At 40.6% G+C, this 24729-nt stretch overlaps 3 protein-coding genes across 5 annotated transcripts in view; all 3 read left to right on the top strand.

The window, feature by feature from the left end:
* Ken (zinc finger and BTB domain-containing ken and barbie protein) overlaps window positions 1-12198 on the top strand; it is a 55286-nt gene extending 43088 nt beyond the window's left edge. Inside the window, exons 2-7 of one of the 3 annotated variants that reach the window (XM_076447294.1) lie at window positions 1401-1477; window positions 7360-7650; window positions 8096-8268; window positions 8605-8832; window positions 9114-9405; window positions 9805-12198. In XM_076447294.1, coding sequence (XP_076303409.1) covers window positions 1469-1477; window positions 7360-7650; window positions 8096-8268; window positions 8605-8832; window positions 9114-9405; window positions 9805-10263 — 1452 coding nt within the window. In that variant the 5' untranslated portion in view covers window positions 1401-1468 and the 3' untranslated portion in view covers window positions 10264-12198. Of the gene's footprint in view, window positions 1-1400; window positions 1478-7359; window positions 7651-8095; window positions 8269-8604; window positions 8833-9113; window positions 9406-9801 lie in introns of all 3 variants that reach the window. The other 2 variants (XM_076447293.1, XM_076447295.1) reach the window with 2 other exon arrangements.
* A 3887-nt stretch (window positions 12199-16085) lies between these two features.
* LOC143221782 (apolipoprotein D-like) lies at window positions 16086-18313 on the top strand. Its single transcript, XM_076447296.1, has 4 exons — window positions 16086-16246; window positions 16696-16826; window positions 17126-17366; window positions 17612-18313. The coding sequence occupies exons 1-4, from the start codon at window positions 16133-16135 to the stop codon at window positions 18029-18031; spliced, it is 906 nt and encodes a 301-aa protein (XP_076303411.1). The 5' UTR covers window positions 16086-16132; the 3' UTR covers window positions 18032-18313.
* A 1180-nt stretch (window positions 18314-19493) lies between these two features.
* Window positions 19494-23018, top strand: LOC143221783 (apolipoprotein D-like). The gene is made up of 5 exons (XM_076447297.1): window positions 19494-19652; window positions 20690-20808; window positions 21059-21189; window positions 21451-21630; window positions 22141-23018. Exons 2-5 carry the CDS (start codon window positions 20698-20700, stop codon window positions 22283-22285), a joined length of 567 nt encoding a protein of 188 aa, XP_076303412.1. The 5' UTR covers window positions 19494-19652; window positions 20690-20697; the 3' UTR covers window positions 22286-23018.
* Window positions 23019-24729: the final 1711 nt, after the last annotated feature.

Here is a 24729-nt window from a genome sequence, read left to right on the forward strand (position 1 = left end):
TAACCGAACGCGCTTATTCCACCTTGAAATTCATTCTCGACATTTCTCTTCAGCGATGAGAGAATTATTGAAGAGAGACACGAGGTGCGTCGTTTGCTGGAACACCTTTTTTGGCGAAAATTCCTGGCAAGAAACAGTTATCGTAACATTCGATTTACGTGTGTGGTTTTCGATGAATTGCTGCGGTGCTCGCATGCAGTATGGCTGCATTGACAGTCTCTCCATTTAAGACAGCGTGTGTGCGTGCGCGTGTGTGTATGCTGTTTATTGGCAGTACGAAACTAAATTATATTAAAATTTTAAGTGTCGCAACAGAAATTGACACGATATTACAGGCTCTGCAAGTCAAATACACCCTTTTGCAAATCAATTTCAACCTTTTACAAATAAAGTATTATCAAGCAAGTTTCTGTAAAAATCAGATCAAATGTAAATTAATTGTTAAGAAGTTCTAAATTTTATTTATCGCAAAGATGCACATGAAGTACTTATTTCAAAGTAATTATCAATTCATTAACTTTGTAATGTATGAAAACTGTGTGTAGATATGTATATTCGTTGTAACCATTTCCTGATTAATAAATTTTTCAAATGAAAGTACATATGTATTTGTTGAAGCGCATTGAGTATCGAGTATCGAGTCTTATGTTTCCCTCGCAGTAATGACATCGTTCACGCGTGTCTAAATAAATATATAATTTAATCTAAATAATTTGATTTGCAAAACCTATAAATTCCGGCTGGAGAGATTGTATCTATCAGTCTACACGAAAGCTAGCTGTAACTTAAATAATAGTATGATCTAAGGACAGTTCAGCTGTTCCGCGAACGTTAAATGGCGTGTGGGATTTTATGAAGTCGCGATAGTGTGGGTGAAACGGCTATGGGAAAGTGTTCGTTTTTCTCGAGCAGCGACGACGAGTTGCGTCTGAGGTATTGTCGAAGAGGAAGTGCTATGAACACGCAACCATATTGATTACAACTTCACCATTTTCCCTACAGTTCTCATTCCAATCAAAATAACACTCATTCAATAATCTTCCAGGCTGAATTTTCACTCAGGAGACCAAAAATTTTCGACTTTTCTTAATGTAATATTATACAATTCGACGAAAAAAAAATGGTAAAACTTTAAATTCTAGTGCGAGGAATTTAAGTCACGATGCGTGGAGTTCAATCGTTTAAAAGTTTTAGAACTGACGTGTTAGGTTTAGGATTCATCCTGCTAGAATTTGAAGTTTTACCACTTTTTCGTCGAATTGTATAACATTACGTTCGGAAAAGTTGAAAATTTTTGGTCCCCTCACACAGTGAACGTTTAACCGATCTTCCATTCAATAACGTCTACTCTTGATCAGAACAGAGGAACAACAAATAAACCACGTGAATTTTTGTTATAGAAAGCGGCCATTTAGTTTCCATCGACCTGATATCAAAGCGTCTAACATCGTAGCCTTCGATCTTCAATATGTCCCTCGTAAGATACCATTATTATTTTGTTTCTAAATATAGTTTTAAGCGATACCGACTCTTGCCGTGCAATCTAAAAACCGTAACCGAGGAAAAAGCTTTACGTAACCAGCTAGTCACGTGGCCAGAAATGATCGTTCGCAGAAGAAAGCTATTGACCTTGGATACGCCTAACTTTTGCTTCCCATAATAGGAGTGTCTATTGCTGTGAAGCAACTTTCGTAATTCTCAAAGCTATTTGCCTTTCTCTTTCACTCGTGTGTGTCTTTACTTTTTCATTAACTTCGAGCGTTCACTGTGCGAACATCCAGGCTGAATACGTGTGCGCTATGAAAAGATCGATGTCGATTCGCTTTGTTCGCGGATCAAGGCACATTCTTCGTACTTTAATAGTTGAATAATATTCGGCGGAATTGTACTCGAAAAATTCTTTTGATCAGGCACTTCAATTTCAGTAATTACATTCTTTCACTCCTAATTTTGGTCACGGAAGTTAGTCAATTTTTATAGAGGTGGTTCAAAACCCATTGTTCAGTTGCAATTTTTGTTCTGAGGTATTTGTAAATTGTCCCGGAAATTCATTGAAAATTCGACTTGTTCGAAACCCATTGTTCCGAACAAGTGGACGCGAGGATTATGATGGATAATGATTTTAGAAACTCTGAAACATTGGTAAGTTCTTCTGGAAATAAATTGAGAAATCAGATTATTTGAAACCGTTCGATCTAAACAGCTAATCGCTGGGAAGATCGACAACGATTTTCACAACGCGAACGTAATTGTTTTCAATTGCCAGTGGCAGCAGCTCGAGCTGCCTTCTTTCAACTGCATCTTTTCTTCGCGACGATATATTATTTTGTCGGAAATACGAAATACGTCTATCAAGGAGGACCAAATTGGAGGAACGATTTAAAATCTATTGCCGTGTATCTCGTTCAATAAATTGCAGGAATATTGGAAGAAAGTGGTGTCCGTTAATGGCCGCGTAAACGGCAGGAATCCACGTCCTCCTCGTGACTTTTACTCAAGGTCTTCCTTTCCAATTCGATCGAATCACTCATCGAAGGTTACGCTGATGAGTATCTCGTTGTTGTGTCACATACACCGGCAGCGGGCGAGCGCACGCTGGCGATAATGATGCCAGGCGATTCGCGAGCGTTTTATAATCCGTTGATTCGCAGTCGGACGAAGCTTCACGGTCTGGTTGGTTCCGATAATAATTCGCCGGCGATTATGGGATCTCTTTGGTAGGCTTTGCATCTAGCGATCGCGATAAATCTTCTCGTGCCGGCAGCGACAACTCGCGAGAGATAGAGAGAGAGAGAGAGAGAGAGAGAGAGAGAGAGAGAGAGAGAGAGAGAGAGAGAGAGAGAGAGAAGGAGAGAGAGAAGGAGAGAATAAAAAGGGGAGCGAAAGTTTCGCTCGCGATCATGAGTCCCGATCGTGAAACTCATTGTGCCTGGAACACGTTTGACATTGCGGAACGCGTCGATGCTTACGGCATTGGTTTCATAATATTAATTATACTTCTGCTCCTTGGGAGTACAGCGTGAAATCAAACTTTCTCTCCCGTGGTTCCCTTGGAGACACGATGGAAACGAGCGAGCGAGCGAGCGAGAGCCGTTCGATTCTTGATCGGCTGCGAGTCGGTATCGGATGTCAAATTTATTAAAACGGTAAAGCCCCCGAGTGCTCGGGCAGGAATGCTCCTCCGTCTTGTTTATCGTTGCGTCACCGGCACTTATATGTAGAGAGCGACACGTGTGTACGGGGATTTGTTATAAATAAATCATATTGTGCACCGTGCACAATTTGTTAGCATCGCCTCCGGCGAACGGCGTAATTTATTCCGCGACGGTCGCGTTTACCGCGTTATTTTCTAATCGCGAATTAAATTGCAGCACACCGGCCGGTCGCATGATTCACGTTGCCGACGATCTTCGACGTTTCAACTCCTCCAAGCGGAAGTCTCGCGAAGAATCGCCGCGATCCGTCAGGGTTTTTCCTCTCGGCGAGGATCGTTAACGAGATCGCTTTTTATTATACATAGTATATTGTTCCAGCCAGTGATTCTATCTATGTACCTGCTGCATATGGAACCAACGATTGCATAAAGCTTTTCTTGCTAATTGATCAATGGACTGCGGATCTTCATGCAAAATGATCATTGTCAGAAACGGGAATCCCGTGGAAATCGATTTTTCCTCCTAATCATTTCTATTCGTCCAAATCATTTTCTACCTGAATTGCGACAAACTGGAGTGAAGCGACAGTGGAGTAACAGTATTTTGAAATGTTCCATAAATGCATCAAATCTACTAATCATCAACTCATAGAGAAAGCGCTGGGTAAAATAAAGTGGAGTCTGGAATCTTGATTATGACGTATTTTTTGTCTCGTTAAAACATAAAAATGTTAGAAACGCGTGTAATTCATTATTAGATGTTCGTAACAAAATAAAAAATGTTCGCATCGATTGCAAGAAACAGGAGCCAAATCAAAATTGTATTCTTCTTTTAATTATTCTATTAAGCTGAAACTAATATACATTGATATCCTTAAATATTTTCAACATGTCCACTGTTTTAAATTCTACGTGTCCATTTTTGTCATAAATGCATAAAATCCGCTGTCTAGTAATCACATTCGTACACTTGACGGATTTTATTCATACGTGCATAAAATTTGCAGTCCATTGATTAACTATACACTCAGTTCTAAATTATAAATTGTTAGAACGTCGATGTGTTACTTTATTCCAATTGATAAGAATTACATGTGTATATTAATCTACGTAATATTTATACGCTAATTTGATACGAAAAATAAATATTTATATACGCGCCCTTCACAAGGTCGTATTGACACGAGCACAGAAGGTTAATAAAAGGTATAATGTCAAGTGACATTTATTGTGCATAAATATAAACACTGCAACTATCGAGCCCTAAAAGTGCAGGAACAACGAGATTATATGTATATTCATTGATACACACGCAATATTTATTATAGTACACGAGCGAATGAGTTAAAACAATTTCACAATGTAAAAATATAAAGTTCGAACACGCTTTGCATGAATATAAATTAGTAAAAGCGATTCAAACGTTGCTAAGAGATTACAAAAACTACGTGTTTGAAGAACTAAATAAGAACTAAAGTTTTTTTAATAATCATCTGTGTACTGTCTTACTCAGTGACGATCTTGTAGAGGGCAAACACGGATTTCTCTTCCCAGAAAGATAAAACTTATCGTTTCATTTTTCCGAGTAGCCGATGCAATTTGAACCGTTAAGTTAATTACTAGGTTAGCGCATCGTTTCCTCGAGATTTGCAATTTCGAGGTGCGCCGTACAATACCCATTTACCGTTTACATAAATAATACATGATGCTAACTTTCGGAGCCAGATGAATCAACATTATTCGAATTGTTTATTTTACAGTTATCATATAAATCATATAAATGCTCCGGTAGCGAATTCTGAAGTGAGTTTACACACGCGTGTGTATACAATTACAATAAAGACCGCGTAAAATCTTAATGAACGTACACTTGCTATTTTTACGACGTTCCGAACCTGTTACTTTTAGCGATCGGTGCTTTCACAGTTAATGAAGAAGGAAACTAGGATAATGAGTTCGTAACCAAATATAGCGGCCGATAGGTCGCATAGAATTCTTGCAGCGCAGGCATAACATCTTACGTCTTGTTCTGCTGAATTGATATTTTGCATAATTGACGAGAATCAATAAACTTTCAATCATCGTCGAATCAGTCGGATTGAGACCAGAAGCTTCTGGAAAAAATGATTTCACTTGCGATGATTTAACCCTTAGCAGTCGAGGGATGACTCAGAATCACCACTAAAAATTGTTGTACCATTGTTCACAATATTGTTTACATTATTAAATATGTTGCCATCTAATCAATTGCTACACATTTAAGTATTGTATAAGGTTTGATATCAAGGCTATATTGATATTAAGGATATCGGAAGAAATGTTAATTACGACGCTTATATATTAACTTGCCGTGTTGTTCTTATTGTTGTATGCGTCAAATCTTGTACTCGAATTTTATACCTCTTCCCGTAGTCCATCTTGCTGAAATTTTGTATACACACTTGCTTCCGACGACAATAAAAGTGGAAAATAAAATATATAAAAATAAACTTTTTTTAAAAACACGCTTATATTAAAATGCACTAAAAAGGAGAAAATAATTTTTTTCCTGGTTCTCCATAAAATACCGAATCCAGTTAGGTTAGATGATTAATGATATTTCTCCCCAAAATTTTAAGCAATTAGTTCAAAATTTCTTCTGTTATAAAACTAGTGTCGGAATAAATAGAAAAATTTAATATAAATTTAAATAAAATCATGACATTAGTGACTATAAAAATAAAAGCGTGGAGTGCTAAACTATATTGACGTAATCTTCGTGAACGCTCCACGCTTCTATTTATAGTCACTAATGTCATGATTTTATTTAAATTTTTCTATCTATTCCGACACACTAAAAGAAACTTTGAACTAATTTCTTCAAATTATGGGGAAAAATATTATTAATCATTTAACTGGATTCGGTATTTAATGGAGAACCAGGATAAAAATTATTTTCTCCTTTTTAGTGCATTTTAATATAAGCGTGGTTTTTAAAAAGTCTTTTTTATATATTTCTTTCAAGTTAGAACAGCTCCGACTGCAAAGGGTGAAAATATACATTACGTATATTAGATAATACATGTTCTCTAGAACGTCGCACGGGCTAGCATTGTCGTCCTGGAAATATTTCTACAAAAGTGAGTTCCACGAGCGAGCAATTTCGCAGCTTAATTACATGGACGAGCTATCATTAGCTAGAATTCAAGTCCTTAGCAGAAAGCTAAGCGAATGTCAGAGAAACGTGAGAAACATAATCTTGCAACACGTCACCGCCTTCCGCCGTTTCTAGCATAGGCGGGGCACGGAAGGATGGAATTAGTGTAACGAAGCTGTCTTTGCATGACGCGAACCGACAAGACCGCATTATTGGGTTAAGGACGTCACACATGTTTCGTTCGTTTCGCTTTCGTTGCGACATGACAGAATTTCCACGGAAATTCTGCTCGTATTTTTCTCGGCTATCTCCCGAGCCGATAAGAAACCAAGGCCCAACACACAGTCGTGATTCACGAGTCACGAATACATTATCACGATCTTCTGTATCATCCCAAAGACCTATCTGTTCTTAATTTACCGCATAATCATCGTGCAGAAGACTTTGATAATTTCTTTAAGCGATTGTTCATATTTTTGATGCTGCATATTGACCTAACTTTACTGTTCCGACGAGAATGAATCTTTGTTACCGTAGATCATCATGCTAAAGACGCTGCTCGCTTTAACACGGTTTACTACCACAGTCACACAGATGCGTGACACGTCCGAAGTTCCACAGTTTGCTTAAAGATAGTTCTATTAATTTCATTGTTGTCAAGCGATTGTTCATATTTTTGATGATGCATATTCACCTAACTTTACTGATCCAACGAGAATGAGTCTGTTCTTCGTTGCCGTAGCGTAGATTATCATGCTAAAGACGCTCTGCTCGCTTTACTACCACAGTCACACAGATGCGTGACACGTCCGCAGTCTCATAGTTTGCTTAAAGATAATTCTATTAATGCCTTCGTTATAATCTTTGGTATAATATTCTGAGAGAGTCCACGACTTTCTTCCGCTAAACTGTTTCAATATTTCACAAAGCAGGTGCGCTGTATTTAAATAAATATAATGTAAGATAGAGAACGAATGTTAAACGATTGTTCATATTTTTGAGGACAGTGTTCATTGACCATTTCCTAACCTTCATTATTTTTCTGAGCGATTTTCTTTTATGTTTACAGACGATGTATACTGACGGTCTCCTAACACTTCATTATGGGAAGCATCCAGCGACCTTGGCCGCAGAGGTCGGAGCCTGGTATACCGGGGACCGTCACGTGGACGTGACGTTGGCCTGTGACGACGGGTCCGTCGTCAAGGCCCACCGCGTCGTTTTGGCAGCAGCTAGTCCTCTGTTGGCTGGTCTCCTTCGCAACCCCGCTTTGGACCACGTGGTCCACTTGTCCGGGGTACGGAAAACCCAGCTGACTCATCTGCTGGAATTCCTCTACAATGGAGAAGCTCTCATACCGGTATGATCGCGCAATCCGACGATTATCTCGTCCCCAAGGTCGTTCGTATACGGTAATGTCTCGATACATGTAGGAGAAAGAGAGAGAGAGATGAACACGATGCTTCTGAAAAATTGACAGGTTTTGTATTCGAAATTCACCCTTTGGCAAATCAATTTCACCCATTAAGAATATTTTAAATTAATTATTTATTTAGACACACGCGAGCATGACATCAATACACTTCTATAAATACATATGTACTTCCATTTAAGAAATGTATTAATCAGAAAAAGGTTTCAGGAGCCTAGAAGCTCTGTCGCGAATATGTTAGTAATGGTTTCATTAAAAAATAGTGAATATCAACATCGTGACATTACCAAGCAGTGAAAACTGTATAACGCCAGACCACGAAATCTTCGCATCTCGTATAAAGTAGTTGTTAGTAATAATCGTTCCGTTTCAGTCGACGGAGCTGACACCACTGAGAGAGCTGTTCGAGCTTCTCCAGATCAAGTCAGAATTGTTCGAGCCGAACCAACCCCAGACCTCGAACAACTCGGACCCCGAAAGGATACCCACCCCTCAGCCCTCGGAGGGCCAGGAAAGCTCGAGTTACGAGTCGCAGTACGACGGCAGGTTGGTAGATTTCTAACTCGATGCGAAGTGTTCGTGAAATGTCACAATGATCGCCGTGGCAGATACCGCAATTTCTCAGATAGGAAGCTATTAAGATTAATTCCAAGTTCTGCCTGATCTTTTGCGCCGGCAGAAAGCAGAAAGGAGGGCTTACGCAACAGATCGATTCGCCTAATGTCAGTCCTTCACGCCTCTAACCCCTTGCTTTCAACATTTCTGTACCAAGTTCCCAGATGCGAGTGTCCGATAATATACCGCACCGCGGGATAATTTGAAGATTGCTGGTAATCAGAGTCTCGAGAAAATATACATATCATTGTTAATCTGACATTTCAGACAGTCCAACAACCCTGCGGACTGCTGCTCGGTGCTCATCAAAACTGAGGGCTGCGAGGAGGAACCGGAGGTCGATGTGGAGGGTATCGAAGGTGAAGCTCTGCTCACGGAAAACAGGGAGAGCAGTATAGAGCCGCCTCGAAGAAGGGATAGCTCCGACCCTGTGAACCTCAGTCTAAATTCGGGAACCTCCACTACCAGCGAAAGCTCGCACGACATTGTACCTAGGTAGGAATTTGATCGGGAGTCCTTGGATCCTGATGCTTCCATTAGATCTGGGATCTCAAACGCAGCTAACGGCCAATCAATCAGGTGTATACAGGTTTTGCACTTCAAATTCACCCTTTGCAAATTAAGTATGTTTATGTAAGTTCTTCTAAAAAGAAATCAAATCGAATGTAAATTGACTGTTAAGAAATTTGTTCGGGCTCAACCGTGTCGGCATCTGCTAGTTTGGGACCCCAAGTTTAGAGTATAATGATGGGTCTAATCGAATTTGTTACCAACAGGCCAGAAAAACAGTTATTGGAAAGGCGAGAATCTCTGGAGGAGATGGAGGAGAAGAGAAGACAACTAACAGCTCGACTCGCGTTAGGCTTAGAACCAGGAAAGCGGAAACCAGAAGAGATACCTATCCCACCTGCGGAGGCGTACGTTGTCACTCCCCATCGGAAACGAAGGCCAGGCTTTCACAATGCACCCGCTCAGAATCCGGCTTTCGTACCGTTCAATCCTGGATTCGAGACACCGAGGCGGTTGCCGGCGCCACATCCCCTCAGCGTCTCAGCACCACCGTACCTGGTACTGATTTTTCGTGCCGCTTAACGAAGTTAGACCACTGACATCCAAGCTCACAACAGTATACGTTCAAAATCCATGTCTTAGATGTTCTAGCTTGAATAAAATCCATCTAATTGTAGCAAAATATACCCCTTGCAAACTGATCCAACATCTGAACTCCCAACAGTACATGTTTGAAATCCCCCTGAGCAAAAAGACTGAACAAAATCTACGTGTTGATGTTCTAGCTTGAATAAAATCAATCTAATTGTAGCAAAATATACCACTTGCAAACTGATCCATCATCCGAACTCCGAACAGTACATGTTTGGCATCCCTCTGAACAGAAAGGCTGAACAAAATTCAGTCTTTTTGAAGTGAACGACTCGAGTCTGATGGTGTATATGATGTTTTCAGCAGGACAGATCCGTGACACCGCCGGGAGCGTCGCACCGGCCTCCGAGCGCGGATCCAGCGTCAGCGGCGGTCCTGGAGCCACCTTGGGGCTCGTGGGCATTGCCGCCGGCTAGAGCCCCGCCCCCTCCCCCGTCAGATGACCCGCCGAAGTCGACGCCCGTCCGCGAGTACCGGTGCAGTTATTGTGGCAAACAGTTCGGGATGTCGTGGAACTTGAAAACTCACCTGCGAGTGCATACGGGCGAGAAGCCTTTCGCGTGTAGACTTTGCGTAGCGATGTTCAAGCAGAAGGCCCACCTATTGAAGCACTTATGCTCGGTGCACAGGGGCGTGATCGCGGCGCCCGACAACACGTTCACCTGTTGTTTCTGTTCGTTGAGCTTCGACAGCCTGCAGGAGCTGATCAGGCATCTGTCGGGGCCGCACAATAACCTGCTGCTCAGCAAAAACCTGCACGACTAGCGACAATGTTAAGGGCCGTACACCGGTGATCCGGATGGAGATAGAGCTCTCGAACTAACGCGTCTCTCGACCGAACCATCGTTCAACATCCGCGTAGTACCCACCCGCGAACACACACGGTCGATCGATCGATTCGAGACACCACAGTCGCCTCGAATCCGTTCTCCGGACCACGCAAATGCACGAGTGCCTTCGACAAAACATAACAAATTTATGAATCGCGACAAGCTAGCCATTTCCAGTATTTCGCTCCTCGACTCAGCATTTCTCTTTATTGTTGCTTTTAAACAGTGAAATCGTTGGTCTGGATATTTGATCTCGAGATGCGAAGGCATTTACGCGTCCCGCCCAGAGACAGCTGTACACCCTCCAAACGTTCTCGAAATGACAAACATAAGAATTAAACTGTCCTGTTCCAACAGCGTTCTGGAGTCGCGGACGGCCTCGCGAACCGTTTTGTAACAGCCCGTTCAGACACGGCGGAAACCGCGCGTTTTCGATCACGCGGATCTTCTTCACATTAGCGTCTTCGCATTCGTTCACACGTGTCCGCGCGGTCGAACAATCGAAAATAAAGATCGCGCGAATCTTATTTACGTTAGCGTCTTCGTATTCGTTCACACGAGGAAACAAACTCCGCGCTGTTTCCGCGCGATTTCATTTACTACGGTTGCTATGAGAGCGTTCAGGTGTTTGACGGAAATCGCGCGGTTTGAACGTGTGTCACCATGACGGATCTCTTCGACACAGAATTATATTCTCGATATCTATCTTTTAGCACTGATGTAAAACTTCCCCTCTCTCCTGCATATCCGCACGGTTTCTGACCGGTCTTCCTGAACTACTGTCTATTTTCACGCGGTCGAAAACGCGCAGATTTCGCCGTGTCTGAACGGGCCCTTAGCGTCTTCGTATTCGTTGATACGTGTCCGCGCGGTCGAACAATCGGTAACAAAAACCGCGCGGTTTCCGCCGTGTCTGAACGGGCCCTTAATGTTTGGAGAGGAAGAGCGTCGCGTCACCAGCTGTTGTTTCTTCGCGAAGAGAACGATTCTCGTTCCTGGCTGTTAAATCGAATGGAAAGCGGGCTGATATTCAAAATGCAGCGAATTAGATTGCTTCTGGCTGTGCATCCGACCGAAAATATATATGTGTATATACATATACATACGTATATGTGTATATCTGTTTAGCGTCGCCGAAATATCTTCGTTGCTTTAAGAGGAAACAGCACAAGGGGTACCGGAAGGGCCTTCGACGGTAGCGTCGGATCGAACACTGTCGATCCGAGATGTCGATGCGACGATCGACCACCATTATTGTAAGAAGCGATGACCAGTAACTCTGACCAAATAACATATTTCCGACAGTCGACGTCAGGCGGAAGTGTGTCGGGTATGTTGACGGTCTCAAGCGCGGGAACGTTGCGAAGGGCGAGGCGAGAATGAGATACGCAAACCGCGCGACGACGCACGGCGACGAAAATTTTTAACGGACAATGCGATTGCAAACTCCACTGGACTGCGCGCGGTGCATCTCGTCGCGTCTCGCTCGTGCGCATCCAATTTTGCTTCCCAACGTTTCCCGGTCGCGACACGCGACACTGACAAGAGGACGTCTCGTTTACCTCAGCGCGCGCGCAATACACACACACACGTACATGTACACGCATAAATACATACACATACGCACACACGCGCATACACACACGAACACAATCTCAGTTGTAAATAACGTTAATGTTAATAGTAGGAAACAAAGCGGACGGATAACGATTTTATTTATTTTACACTTTGCAAAGGGACCAACCGATTTTCCACCGACTTCTGTCTTAGGTAGATATTAGGTGACCTGCCCCATCAATCGCCTCGAATCGATTTCTCACGGCAAAATTCGTGTTCTCGAAAACCAACACCCTATATATCGGCGTTCGCCCCGATCATCCCCTCTCCCACCCCCGCTAAAGAGGAACATTATCGGCGAGTCGCGATCTTCTGGGAGTAAAGCGGGTAACCTCTTTTCGGTAATGGCTCGAATAAACGTTGCTAATGTTCTTCCAAAAAAGAATCCTTGTCTTCCATCGGTCGATCCTCCTCTTTCTCTCTCTTTCTCTCTCTTTCTTTATGTATTCCCGGCAATCCCGCATTTTGTCCTTTCTACACTCTGTTCGTTCGAAAAATTAAGAAACATGTTTTTATTTTGGTATCTCAGCGACTCGAGTGCCTTGTCAAATGGGTCCAAATTGGTCGATTGGGCAGTGATTTCATGTGTTCATAGGCTTAAGATACGTACACGTGTAAGATGACGAATACGAGCTCGCTTAGGAATTGAAGGAAACGTTAATCGATTCACGTAGAAAAATGTTTTTAAATATCACTCGAATTAATCCCCCCCCCCCAAGTTTCGTTAGGGTCTAGATAGAGAATCATTTTAATGTAGTAGCTTTTTTGTTTCTTTAATTCTCCTCTTTACGTTCTAATGAACAATTCTCCTCTTCTCATCTCTTATTTTCTTCTCTCTTTTTCTCTCTATCGTTGGCGCAGGACGTCATTTCTCTTTTTTAGGTAGGTATTATTACCTAAGGTGCCTTGAAGAAGGGCCTCGACCTCTTTTTAACACCTCGACCACCGGAACGCAGCAAATTTCTACTACGTTTACGCGCCCGTCAAATGTATACATTCCACCACGCGGAACGCGAGCGAAATCCCGCCGAGAAGCAGAACATTATTCGTTTTTAAGGAGTCACGCGTAAATGATGTTAATGTTCACCGATTGTTGACGAAAACACAAAATACAAACGACTTTTCTCCAAGCAATTCTCCAAGTCCTTCCTTTCACACACGTTTCCCGCGTGTCCCGGACGCGCGATTGATAAGGGATGGTAAAAAGAGGTTCGAGGGGTGGTGTGCGCTCTCATTAAGCCAGACAAAAAACGGCCAGCACAAAACAGTGAACGCAATGTGATACTAAATGATAATAAAGATAAAGTAATTATTATTTAGCGTGCGACGCCTCGGCGAATGGCACGAGCGCGCAATCCGCGCGGCTCCCGTACGGGAACAAGCGAGCGGAAAAAACCGATCCTTTGAATCTGCGAGCCGCCAGAATAACTTTTAGCGACCAACGTTTTCGTCGTTTCTCTCGTTTCTATATATATATATTTTTTTTTTATTCTTCGACCCTTTCTCCTAGAAATCCCGATCCGAAAGAAGTCCCTCCCCTCTCCTCCCCACCTCCTACCCTCTTCTGGAGTCGTAAGTGCACTAGGGTTAAGTATACAAATTATTTTACCGTTCATTAGTTACGTTTATCGCGTATGCATACACGCGCCCGCTCCCGGCCAGATGTCGAAGAAGGACGCAATCGTCTTTTCGAAAGATGCAGCCGGGTCCCCGCAGACCCAGTTACTGGATCCGGATCGAACACAACCGCGCGAAACAGTCATTTCTCGCGAAACGAGCGGCTCGCGGGCTGGTCCTGCTTCCTAGCGAATTCTTGTAAATTGTTGAGGAAAATCGAACAATTGTTGTTTTGTTTAATTCGATCGTCAAGAGTCTGTTTTACACTCGCTGCGTAATCGACCGTCCCGCGAGTCCACACACGGTTTCCGAAATTTTAGCAATTCTACGATTATTGTCCAGATAGAGAACCCACTCGCTTTTCGTTGTCGTCGCGCGCGTCGTCACCCTTCTCGTGTCTCTGCACGTTGTTGTTGTTGTTGTTGATTTCCATACGTTCCGTCCTTCGGACATTTGGCCAGAGTTTCGTAGATTTTAAGCATCTTCCGAGCGGAGACCGTTTCCGCGTGCTTTCTTAGTGTTCATAGGTTTACAAAAAATAAATTAATTCAAACAGCATATGCGTTAGGATGACGCACCAGCCGCCTGAAACCACCCGGTCTGTCGCCGTATCCTTTCCCTTTTCTTGCTGGACAAGTTTCCCTCTCTCTAAATAGTTAATTAACGGTGTTGGTGGTCGTTCGAAACGATCGAACAGGATATTTTCGATCCTCCGATTCTGCGGATCCTTTCGGTTTTTATCGTCGCGGCTATTTATAAACGCGATACGTTTCTCAGGTTTGCAGAAAAGGCGAAAGAACCTTTTTTCGTAAATATTCGAGAAATGAGAATTTTCATCTTTTGTCTAGATTCAACCATTTTTGAACTGTCGGCGATTAGATGAATTACAAGGATAAATTCGAAACAGGTTAATACAAAGTTTAACTTTCTACTAATGTATTTTTCCTATTCGAAAAACGCAAAATTTATCGAGTGATTAGGAAGTTTGATCACTTTTACATGTTCATTATGAAATTAGTTTTCTTGATATAAGAAGAGTACGCGTTTCTTTCGTTGATAATGTATAACAAACCGAATTAAAATTACTGGTTCAACGTTTAATTTTCACCGAAGACACAAAAACATGTGTCTTTTTCATGAGAATTTGTTCTTTTCTCAGTTTGTCATGCCTGAAACTCTTGATTATTCGAAGATGCAGAAAATGAATATTGAAATTGATTTTCGATGTACACCCGATAGATGCAGCGCTGGGAATTGGTAGTACGTCCTTTGTGGTCGTCGTCGCTTCTGTTCCTATAGTTAATGGCAACATAGCTAGTCGAAGTGGGTACTCGAAACTAACGGTCCGATGTCTCCGAGGATTTCAACGAAAAAGAAAAATGCGACAGGGAACCCGTTACCGGTGGTGGTCTCCGCGTTTCACAGAGTGTCTGGAGTATGCTAAGCGTCACGACGACAGTGTCGATTGCATAATTGCAACGCGATAAGTAATAGTCGGTTTCTTGTTTTACTCCGCGATACATTTGCCATCTACCTGTTTCATTTGTGAACATAAATACTCGCCTGCGCGAAAGGTCGAGGTTGCTAGAACCGGCTTCATGAATGACTACAGGAAGAGGAATAACGCCATCAAAGGTGTAAGTTTCACAATCGTGCATTCCAAGATGGCCGTCGGCGATGCACTCTATACATAGTCCCACACCCCTCGTAAACAAACCGAAAACACGGTTTCGAAACGAAAACCGTTCGACACCGCGTGCGTCTTTTTCGTTTCGATAGAACCAGCTACATCGAACATTTTCAGATCATTTTTAGTTATTTTTTATCCCTGAGCAAAATGTTGCTTGTGCCGATCATTGGGTTAGGCATTTTATGCAGTATAAATTTTACAGAAACTCGTGCACATTGCGTTCAGTACGCACTATAAATTCTGTACAAGCTTGTGCACTTTTAAACTATTAGGTTAGTGCATATGAAAGCAGAGTAACATTTGTCTGCGCAGCACAAATTTTATACAAACTTGTGCACTTTAGGTTCCATTAGGTTAGAGCATACGAATGTTCTGGTTGATTCGAGTTCGGAACGCTCTAGATCGCGGTCGAGGCCGGGAGGAATTTTGGAGAACGGAATCGCGGGTACAACCTGTGACCCAGGAGTCATAGACACACGTCGTGGCCCGTTACAATTGCCATATGTATCCCGGGAATCTTGGCATCCCATCAAATTGACTGACACCAATCCGCCGCTCCGGGGGATTCGTCTTCATCGGTGTAAAAGTCCCGTTGCCGATGGAATTGCATAATGGAGTCTGTGTGTTCCCCGAGCGAGTCGAGCGGTTGTCCGAGCTCCACAACCTCGGCTGAACTTCTTGGCAAGAAGTCGCCGGCAACATTGACCAATGACCATCGCCTGTTGACCAGATTCTGGGGCCACGAAGAGTACCGTAAGGCTTTTCACGTGTAGGTAAAAAAAATGGAGGGGATAGTGCCCGGTCAACGCTCTTACACTCACCGGTTATTGTATATAAGGCAAGAGCTTCGGACAAGACCCACGGCAGATCAACAGTAGACATGATCGGGAAAATTGTTTTGGTTCTATCGACACTGGCCCTGGCCAATGCCCAGGTGCCCAGTCTCGGCTTCTGCCCGGAGTATGTGCCCATGGCGAACTTCGACATGAGCAAGGTACGCTGCACCGATCTCAACCTAGTTCATAATAGTACTCGTTCTTGTAAACATCCCGATTTTATTGGTATATTTCGTAGTGCTTTGTTTGTGGAGGGTTCAACGTAACGTGACCATTATATTTGACATTACGAAAGTTCTATTTCAACGCGGATTGTGCTTTGACAGTATACGAGTGGTTTGATCAACCTAGCCACTGTTTGAACACTGTACGGTACTCGTTCTTGTAAACATTCAGATTTTATTGGTACATTCGTTGGTGATTTGTTTGTGGAGAGTTCAGACCATTTAACGTAACGCGACCATTTTATATACCATTATAAAAGTTCCTACTTAACGCGGATTATGCTCTGACAGTAATAAATATTAATTTTTAATGAAACTTAAAACTTTGAAAGTATAAATTCGAAATTGATTATCATTCATTACTTTCCAAATTTTTATTTCAGTTTCTGGGTGTTTGGTTCGAAGCTGAGAGGTACTTCCAACTTACGGAAGTAGTGTCGCGTTGTGTCATGGCCAACTATACTCTTGCCCCCGATGGTAAATTCCGTGTCAGCAATGAAGTTACGAACAGATTGTAAGTACAAATGAAATTGTGTAAGAGATTATTTGTTTATTTACACGCGCGCGTGGTCATCATCTATTTCAAGAACGAGGAATTCATTGGTGAAGAAGGCAAACAATTCGGAAAAATTGTTATTTGTAATCGCGGCGTAAAGTTTATTTTACATGGATTCGATGTAACATTCGACACACTAGATTATCCAGGATTCTGTATAAGATTTAAGGATCTACAAATCGTTAAATCTTACAAACGCAGTAAATATGTACGGCTCTACAAATATATGTATACATGTTTTTATTCGCAATGTTTAGTACTGGTATCAAGAGGGTTGTCGAGGGGGAAATCAAGAAAGCAGCTTCGAAAGCCGAGGAAGGAAAGCTGGTGGTGAAATACACGATACCGTTGACCCCAGAAACGAAATACTCTGTGCTCGAGACGGACTATGATTCCTATGCAGTTTTATGGAGCTGCGCTGGTATCGGACCATTCCACACTCAGAATGCTTGGGTCATGACGCGAGAAAGGATTGCCCCGGGTCCAACCGTACAGAAGGTAATTTTTCGAACTAACTAATCAACACTCTACATTTAGTTTATGAAATATCTCAGCAGAACAATCTTCTACGTCAGTTTTTAAATGATAAAAATCCTTAAAGACTTCTAAGTCTACGTTTTAAATATTATCATGTTTAAGACACGTTCAAACTACACTTGGAACATGTCTCTAGCAATGAATACTTGCTACGACAATTTCTCCACAAGTTCAATGACACTAAAATACAATTTCGTCTGAACCAGGCTTACTCCGTGCTGGACAAGTACAAAATCTCCAGAACGTTCTTCGTGAAGACAGACCAAGACGATTGCGCGTATTTAGACGTGACAGCGTCGAAACCAGAAGAAGCACCGGAGGAAGAAGCACAGAAAAATTCAGGATTCGTCAGATCCGCTATAGTGCCAGACGCCCCAGCATTGATCGCTGAAGAATCCGCTAAAAAGGACAAGGAACGTCTGGCAAACCTCCCATCTGGCGAAAATCTGGTGAAGCTCCCGATTACGACAGTCCCCGAGCATATTCTGGTTGTCGCCGATGCTGTAAAAGAGAATCTGCAATTGGTTGATAGCACGAAAACATTGGCGAAGAAAGAAGCTAGCGAACCTGCGGACGAGAAAGCCCCTGAGAAGATCATCCAGGTAGTGGAGGAGACTACTGCCTAAAGAAATAGTATTACCAATCGAACTTCGATTCAGCCCATTGATGAAAACGCGTGTAGATCGTATTGCGATTAGTTTAGTAGCCTCGAGAGCTCGTAGCGGTTTTTCTTCATGAAACCAGTCTCGCCCGAGAATCACGATCATTATTCATCGTTCCTTCACGTTTTATCACTTTCATGAATCAATGGTGGGGTAGGGGTAGGCTTGAACGTTTCTTCTTCGATTATGTACAAATGTTAAAAAAAAAGAAAAAGAAAAGTTGAATAAATTGTTACTGAAAATGTTGATACGAATGTCTTTTCGGATTCTTCCTCCTGCGATCGACTATGCGTATGCTTGCATTGAAACATGACAATAACGACGAGAAACCAGAAAACACTTATTCAACGCTTTACCAACCTGACGAAGTTCAATCACACATCCTCTTTTCAATATTAATTTCAGAATTAAGAAGGTCTTACATTAATGTACAGATTTCCAAATATACAGTGGATCTTCCAATAATTTCTAAAAGACTATATCAATTTTATTTCATCCAATAGTTATAATTTCATTCTGGAATTCGATATAGTAAGAATGAAATAAAGCAAGTTAGTGTAAATATTTTCAAGATGAACAAATTGTTATAAATACGAAAGAAATTAGTTTTATAACAGAACGGCTATTTCCGAAGGCAAACCTTGAACCTGCACGTAAGAATAGTAAACGATTTCGCATGGTTGAAGCTAACGGTCCATCGCAATAAAAAAGTCTGACTCTTCCTCAACATACTCATCCTATTCCGAGGCTATACAAGTCAATAAAACCACAAAAAGCTGACAGCGTGAATACCTCTCATGCATCATAAAACGGTAAGTGTCAATGAACGAGCTCCTGTATCTTCCTATCATCCTGTAAGAATTTTCTCGCTGCTATGGCTTCAGAAATGCACAACATTCTGCAGAAACGAGGGAAGCGTAAACGATTCCTCCTATTAACTTTTTGATAGAGCATCGATTATATTTATAAAGTAAAAAACGTTCCAGAGAGGCCAGAAATATGTTCATATATATCCTATTGTTCCTTAGACCTTCGATTACAGCAACGCATGACAACATAAATTCATTGGTTGTTCGTTTTAACCTGTTTTCGGGTACAGTGGTTCATAAACCAGTCATTTTGACTTTGCTAGAAACAAACACGTATATCAATCAATTTCTAGTTCGCAAACCAGTTCAAATCAATCCTTTCGGAGATAAGAAAGCGATTAAAGGTTCGCTATATAAGTTAGGTTTACCGCTCCGGTAAGCGCAGGTAGCGATTTTCGAAATTGATAGTCGAGGAGATTACGTGACGGTTTGGAGGAGGTTGGGAGACTGGTCCACGGACAATAACGCGGCATTAAATCCGAATCGGAGACCCAGGTTTTTTGAACTTGAAATGTACCGTTAGCGACCCACTAACTGACAGAAATTTTTCGAACGCATCCAGTCAGCCTTCAAGAGTTCGTAAGTGGAAGGTGTACGGAACGGGAAGAGACCAGTCACCGGCGGACGGTTCATCGCGTGAGAAGTGTAACAACAGTCAACCCTGTACCAGTTTCAAGAACCAACATTCCGAGTGTACCAACGATTATCACAGCCCGGTACGTTTATCCATTATCATTTCCATTCAATTTGCAATTCGACGACACGCGGCATTTTCCCGGGCGCGACAAAGTCCCTCCGAACTCTGAGCAGGCTATACTCGAGATCATAACCGGCTCACAAATGCTAATGCGCGCCAAGAGCAACGTCGTTAATGAATTCCTATTCTAATGGGCCTGTAAACATCGTCGGGAAAAGTGTGACAATGGGCGGAATACATTGGATCGAAATGTTTTCTCTCTACGAGTATCGGAGCTGTGCATATGAATATAAATGAATTATTTAAACGTCTAACAATGTACCGTTACATAATAGAAATTGATAGCATTAAGTATACCGTTTAATGTTTCACGCTGAACTATCAATGGAATGTTTCGCTTCCGTTCATTTGACAGCTCTGCAGCCACAACAGCGATGTAGAATTTTTTTAACGTTTGTTTATTAGTTTTCGAATATCTTAGGAAATGATTGCTGTCGAACGTGATACTCTCTGACACCGTCTTCAATTTTTTTCCCAGCAACATTCATAAATAACGGTGACCATGCAATGCCATGATAACTGCATCGTTGCTGCTGTTTTGCAGACTGAAAGCTAACTGTTCTTTCGAAAGGCGTTTTCGCAGAAACTGCTGTCACATTATTATATAGAAAATTGAGAATCCTTCGAAGTGGACCACTTCTAGGTCCTGTTGTTTCGAAATAACGATTTCAATATATAGTGTCTTCTAATTGGTGCAGACAATTTTTATTTTGCACTCAGTGTCTTCTAATTAATACAGACAATTTTTATTTTGCACTTTGTTTCTTGCAATTGACGTAGACAATCTTTATTTTGCACTCAGTGTCTTCTAATTAATACAGATAATTTTTATTTTGCACTTTGTTTCTTGCAATTGACGTAGACAAATTTCATTTTGCATTTAGATCCACGATCAATGAATTGCTAAATTGAAATAATTCTTTGTATATGGTGTGTGTGTGTAGTATATATGTATGGTTAACATTGAATAACTGATATTTGTCTGTTTATTTTCAGGCAAAAGAATGTTCCGAGCATGTCTACTGTTAATTGTGGTAGCGGGGGCAACAGCACAGGTGCCATTTTTAGGCACCTGTCCTAATTTGGAAACTATGTCGAATTTCGACATGAGTAGGGTGAGTATGATCGTCTAAACTTAATTGTCGGAAATTAGAATAGATTTCTTTCGTTCCTGCCTGTGTTATTGACTTACTTATCAGGCAATGCAACCTGCACTTAGAAAGTTGTCCTCGATGGGATGTACGTATAGTGATATACATACATCCGACGCAACGCGACAAACGCAACGCACGCGACAGCACTTTCAAGGAAAATCGTTCGAACTTTCCTGATCATTGAAAAGCGTCTTCAACCTGTTTGTTTCAGTACATCGGAAAATGGTACGAGGCGGAAAGGTACTTCGCTCTGTTCGAATTCGGCGGGAAGTGCGTCACTGCGAATTACAGTCAAGGCGAAAACGGATCAATTAAGATCTTGAATAAACAGATATCTGCCCTGTAAGTAGCATTCGTTTATGCTTTCTAAACGCCGATGCTCGTTTGTGAAATTCTTTGCTGTCCCGAATAGTACCATTTCAAAATTCCAGCGGTAGCTTTCAAACTAAATCTTCAGACTTAGTAAAATTTCGAAACTATTCGACTGTTAGAGCATTGTTGGCAATAAATGATATAATTTCATCGAATGAAATTGTTTAACCGATACTCGGTAAATTCAGTAACTCTATGGAATTGGAATTAACATTTTTGTGGTTGCAACAGGACCGGAGTCTCTTCAAGTATCGAAGGAATCGGAAGGCTAATTGGCAGGACAGAGGAACCTAAGATAATCGTGACATTCCCTTCTCTTCCTCTACCACTCGATGCCCCTTATTGGATTCTAGATACTGACTATACTTCGTACGCCGTAGTATGGAGCTGCTCGAACTTTGGTGTATTCAGGTAAACATACGTTTAGCTATTCTTAAAACTAATTTTATGTTTCTTGAGACTTAAATAATACATGATTCGTATATCTTCAGAAATATATATTTCTTCAAATAAATAATAAAAATAAATCGAATGCAAATTTTATAATAACCGATTTTACATACGAAAAAGCTGAAAATTCGATGTAATACAAAAATTCAAGTTTCAATACTGCTAATCACTTTACACCAATACTTTCATTCGATTTTACGTTAATAAAATCCTTATTAAGGTATACAAATTTTTACTTGATTTTACTTATACACACATATGTATAAATTAATTATTAAAATTACAAATTTTGAATAAACATCCGCAGTTTACAGTTACTGCTATTGGCAATGTTTTTATCTGGCTAGAATAGTATAAGATAACTTTACGTTAGTGTGTCAATGATAATAAATAATAGATGAATGATGTCAAATATTATTTTGATAAATAATGTATTTTCTGTTGAATAATATTAATTGTTCTGCATTTTAGTGTACGAAACGCTTGGATCCTGACGAGAGAAACAAAGCCACCGGTTTCTGTTTTGGAGAAAGCATATCAAGTGATAGATAAAAATGGCATAAGTAGAGCATATTTCATTCGCACTGATCAGAAGAATTGTCCAGAAGAGAATTAAACGACAAAATATCGTAAAACGTCGAAGCGTGTTTCACAAAAAGTAGTCTTTCGTAATTATGATGTAAGTCGATATTCCTGGGACAGTATTTTTGAAAAATTTTCTAATTATTGCTCGAACGGATTCATTCATTGTCGAATTGAACAGAAAATCTATTGTGTGCAGTGATTCGCTCTATCATACATCGGTAAAGTCATCTTTATGCATGAAAATGTTCTTACGTGTTTAATTTATTTTATTGTAAAGCTTCTAATGCTTAATTCCTTTCTGCGTAGACTAGACGGCTAAATTTCAGAAAACGTCCATGCTCCGAATCCGATTAACTTTTGGATCATTTTTGAAAACCTTCTAAAACAAAAATCGTGTGATTCCATCCGAATTCCAAATTTGACAGAACTGTAGCAAAAATAACGTCCTTCAGGCGACAGAAATTACAATGACCAAAGTTACAGGCTCAGATTCGGTTTTTAGAGAGATTTTATTAATCTGCAGGAGTTACACATTTCGTGTTTTCTATGAACTGCAAGAAAATGTCAATAAGGGTGTCTTATCTAATCAACGTGTTCTACAACGTTAGAACCACCCCCAAATCAGTCTAGAGTACATTCACGATTACGACTGTGTTGGAAACATTAACAAATTTTTGTTCAATCCCCAAAAACTTCTCGCAATCACCCTTTTAGTCGAAAAAGTACCTATTCCTATAATCTCCTCCAATTCAGATTATGGACATTTCCGAAATTATAGCCGACTAGGGGTTAGAGGCTTTACAAAACTTCAATTACACAGTTGAACAGTTATATTATATTTATAGTTATAGAGACAGTGGATTTGATGCATTTAAGGCAAAAATAAGTACGAGTATAATTGAACACAGTAAAAATATTCGAAAAATTTAAAGATATTCTTATATTATTTTCAACCTATTAAACATATTAAGAAAGGGAATAAATTTCTATTTCATTCCAATTTGATGAGATCCGCTGTCTATAACATAACTTTTGTGTTTAAATGAATCTGTACTTTAAATACATGCTTTACACATTGTAATTTTAGTCATTGAATTTATATTTTGTTAAGTTATGATGTCATATTTGTAATATTTATTTATTTATTTATTGTATAATATAGTGGATTGAAAAATATAAAGTGTTAACGAAATAAATGATTGAAACTTTAAGAGTAATTCATTTTGCAATTTGTTATTTGATTGTCTTTCATTTCCACATAACCACCGACGAGCTATTCAGCTTCATCGGCAAGTGGGTTCACGTACTCCCATTCGAAATAATTGAAAATATCCATTCTTGTGTTTTCTTACGCCCTCTAGGATATATTCTGGCTGGAGTGAGAAACAGAAGGCCACCGACAGCATTTCGTCGGTGCAGAAGATCACTGAGGAGATTCTCGTCGCAATGCGTCAGTGAAAAAGCGAATCATCACGAAACCATATCGATTATGATCGATAGTTTATCGAACTTATCGAATTTATTATAATAATTGAAATTTCTATAAAACCACCTACATTTTGGTACAATTCTGTTCCCCCGAGCACCGACGAGATACTAATGATACTATTATCTCGTCGGTGGTGGAGGGAGTGCTTGACCACATCGTTGGCAAAAGGAATTATTATAAACATTAAACAGCTAGAATTAATAATTGTCTCATAGTATTATGTTGAATAAATTAATGCGTGCGGATTTTCATGGTTTAAAAGTTATTCTGTATCTCGAGTTTTATTGTCTATTTTTACGAAAAAATTAGATAGCAAGGTGTTCAAGGGAGTGCTCGTTAATATCATTAGCAAAAGGAATTGTTATAAACATTAAACAGCCAGAAATAATAAATTTATCTGTGAATTGTGTTGAATAAATTAATGCGTGCGAATTCGTCGGTGCATGAACGAATGGAACTTTTACCGGTGTCGGTATTTCAGATCACTGTTAGTTCCGCATGTTTTCCTCCATTGATAAAAAATAATGAGATCACCCTTCAATTTTCAAATTTTAGATAGAACTTTTGGTATTTGTTCCTACATGTTTCTCAATTTTTTCGAAAACCGTTTGTTCTACGAAAAAAAGTAATAGGACATAAATGTCGCAACCTGTGTTTCAGTGATCAGTAGACTGCGGAGCTTTATGCTTATGAAAATGTTTAAAAAATGCCAGAATATAAAATTCGGTAGAATTTAGTAACGTTTTTATTTGTTTTCGATCTACAAAGGCTGTTCCCATTAAAAACAGGATTTTATTTCAGGATTTTATTTTATTATAAACATCCGCAGTGATCAGATTAAAAGATCGATCAAAATATCACGTGTACGACTAATCTCGCAACTAACGATAAGAATCGAAGAGCCCATAACTTCCGGCTAATCCATAAAACACTTCGAACCATGGGAGAACCAATATCATTTATTGAGAGAAGGATTGCGCATCCCG

This window comes from Lasioglossum baleicum, chromosome 3, assembly GCF_051020765.1.
Source record: "Lasioglossum baleicum chromosome 3, iyLasBale1, whole genome shotgun sequence".
In the NCBI taxonomy this organism is placed as follows: domain Eukaryota; kingdom Metazoa; phylum Arthropoda; class Insecta; order Hymenoptera; family Halictidae; genus Lasioglossum; species Lasioglossum baleicum.

What these genes read in the sequence shown, in the direction of transcription:
- LOC143221782 (XM_076447296.1), top strand. Translation starts at nt 16,133, where the DNA reads ATGATCGGGAAAATTGTTTTGGTTCTATCGACACTGGCCCTGGCCAAT. An exon ending in CGAACTTCGACATGAGCAAG is followed by an intron (nt 16,247 to 16,695) that starts GTACGCTGCACC and finishes TTTTTATTTCAG; the next exon opens with TTTCTGGGTGTTTGGTTCGA. An exon ending in CGGGTCCAACCGTACAGAAG is followed by an intron (nt 17,367 to 17,611) that starts GTAATTTTTCGA and finishes CGTCTGAACCAG; the next exon opens with GCTTACTCCGTGCTGGACAA.
- LOC143221783 (XM_076447297.1), top strand. Translation starts at nt 20,698, where the DNA reads ATGTTCCGAGCATGTCTACTGTTAATTGTGGTAGCGGGGGCAACAGCA. An exon ending in CGAATTTCGACATGAGTAGG is followed by an intron (nt 20,809 to 21,058) that starts GTGAGTATGATC and finishes TGTTTGTTTCAG; the next exon opens with TACATCGGAAAATGGTACGA. An exon ending in TCGAACTTTGGTGTATTCAG is followed by an intron (nt 21,631 to 22,140) that starts GTAAACATACGT and finishes TCTGCATTTTAG; the next exon opens with TGTACGAAACGCTTGGATCC.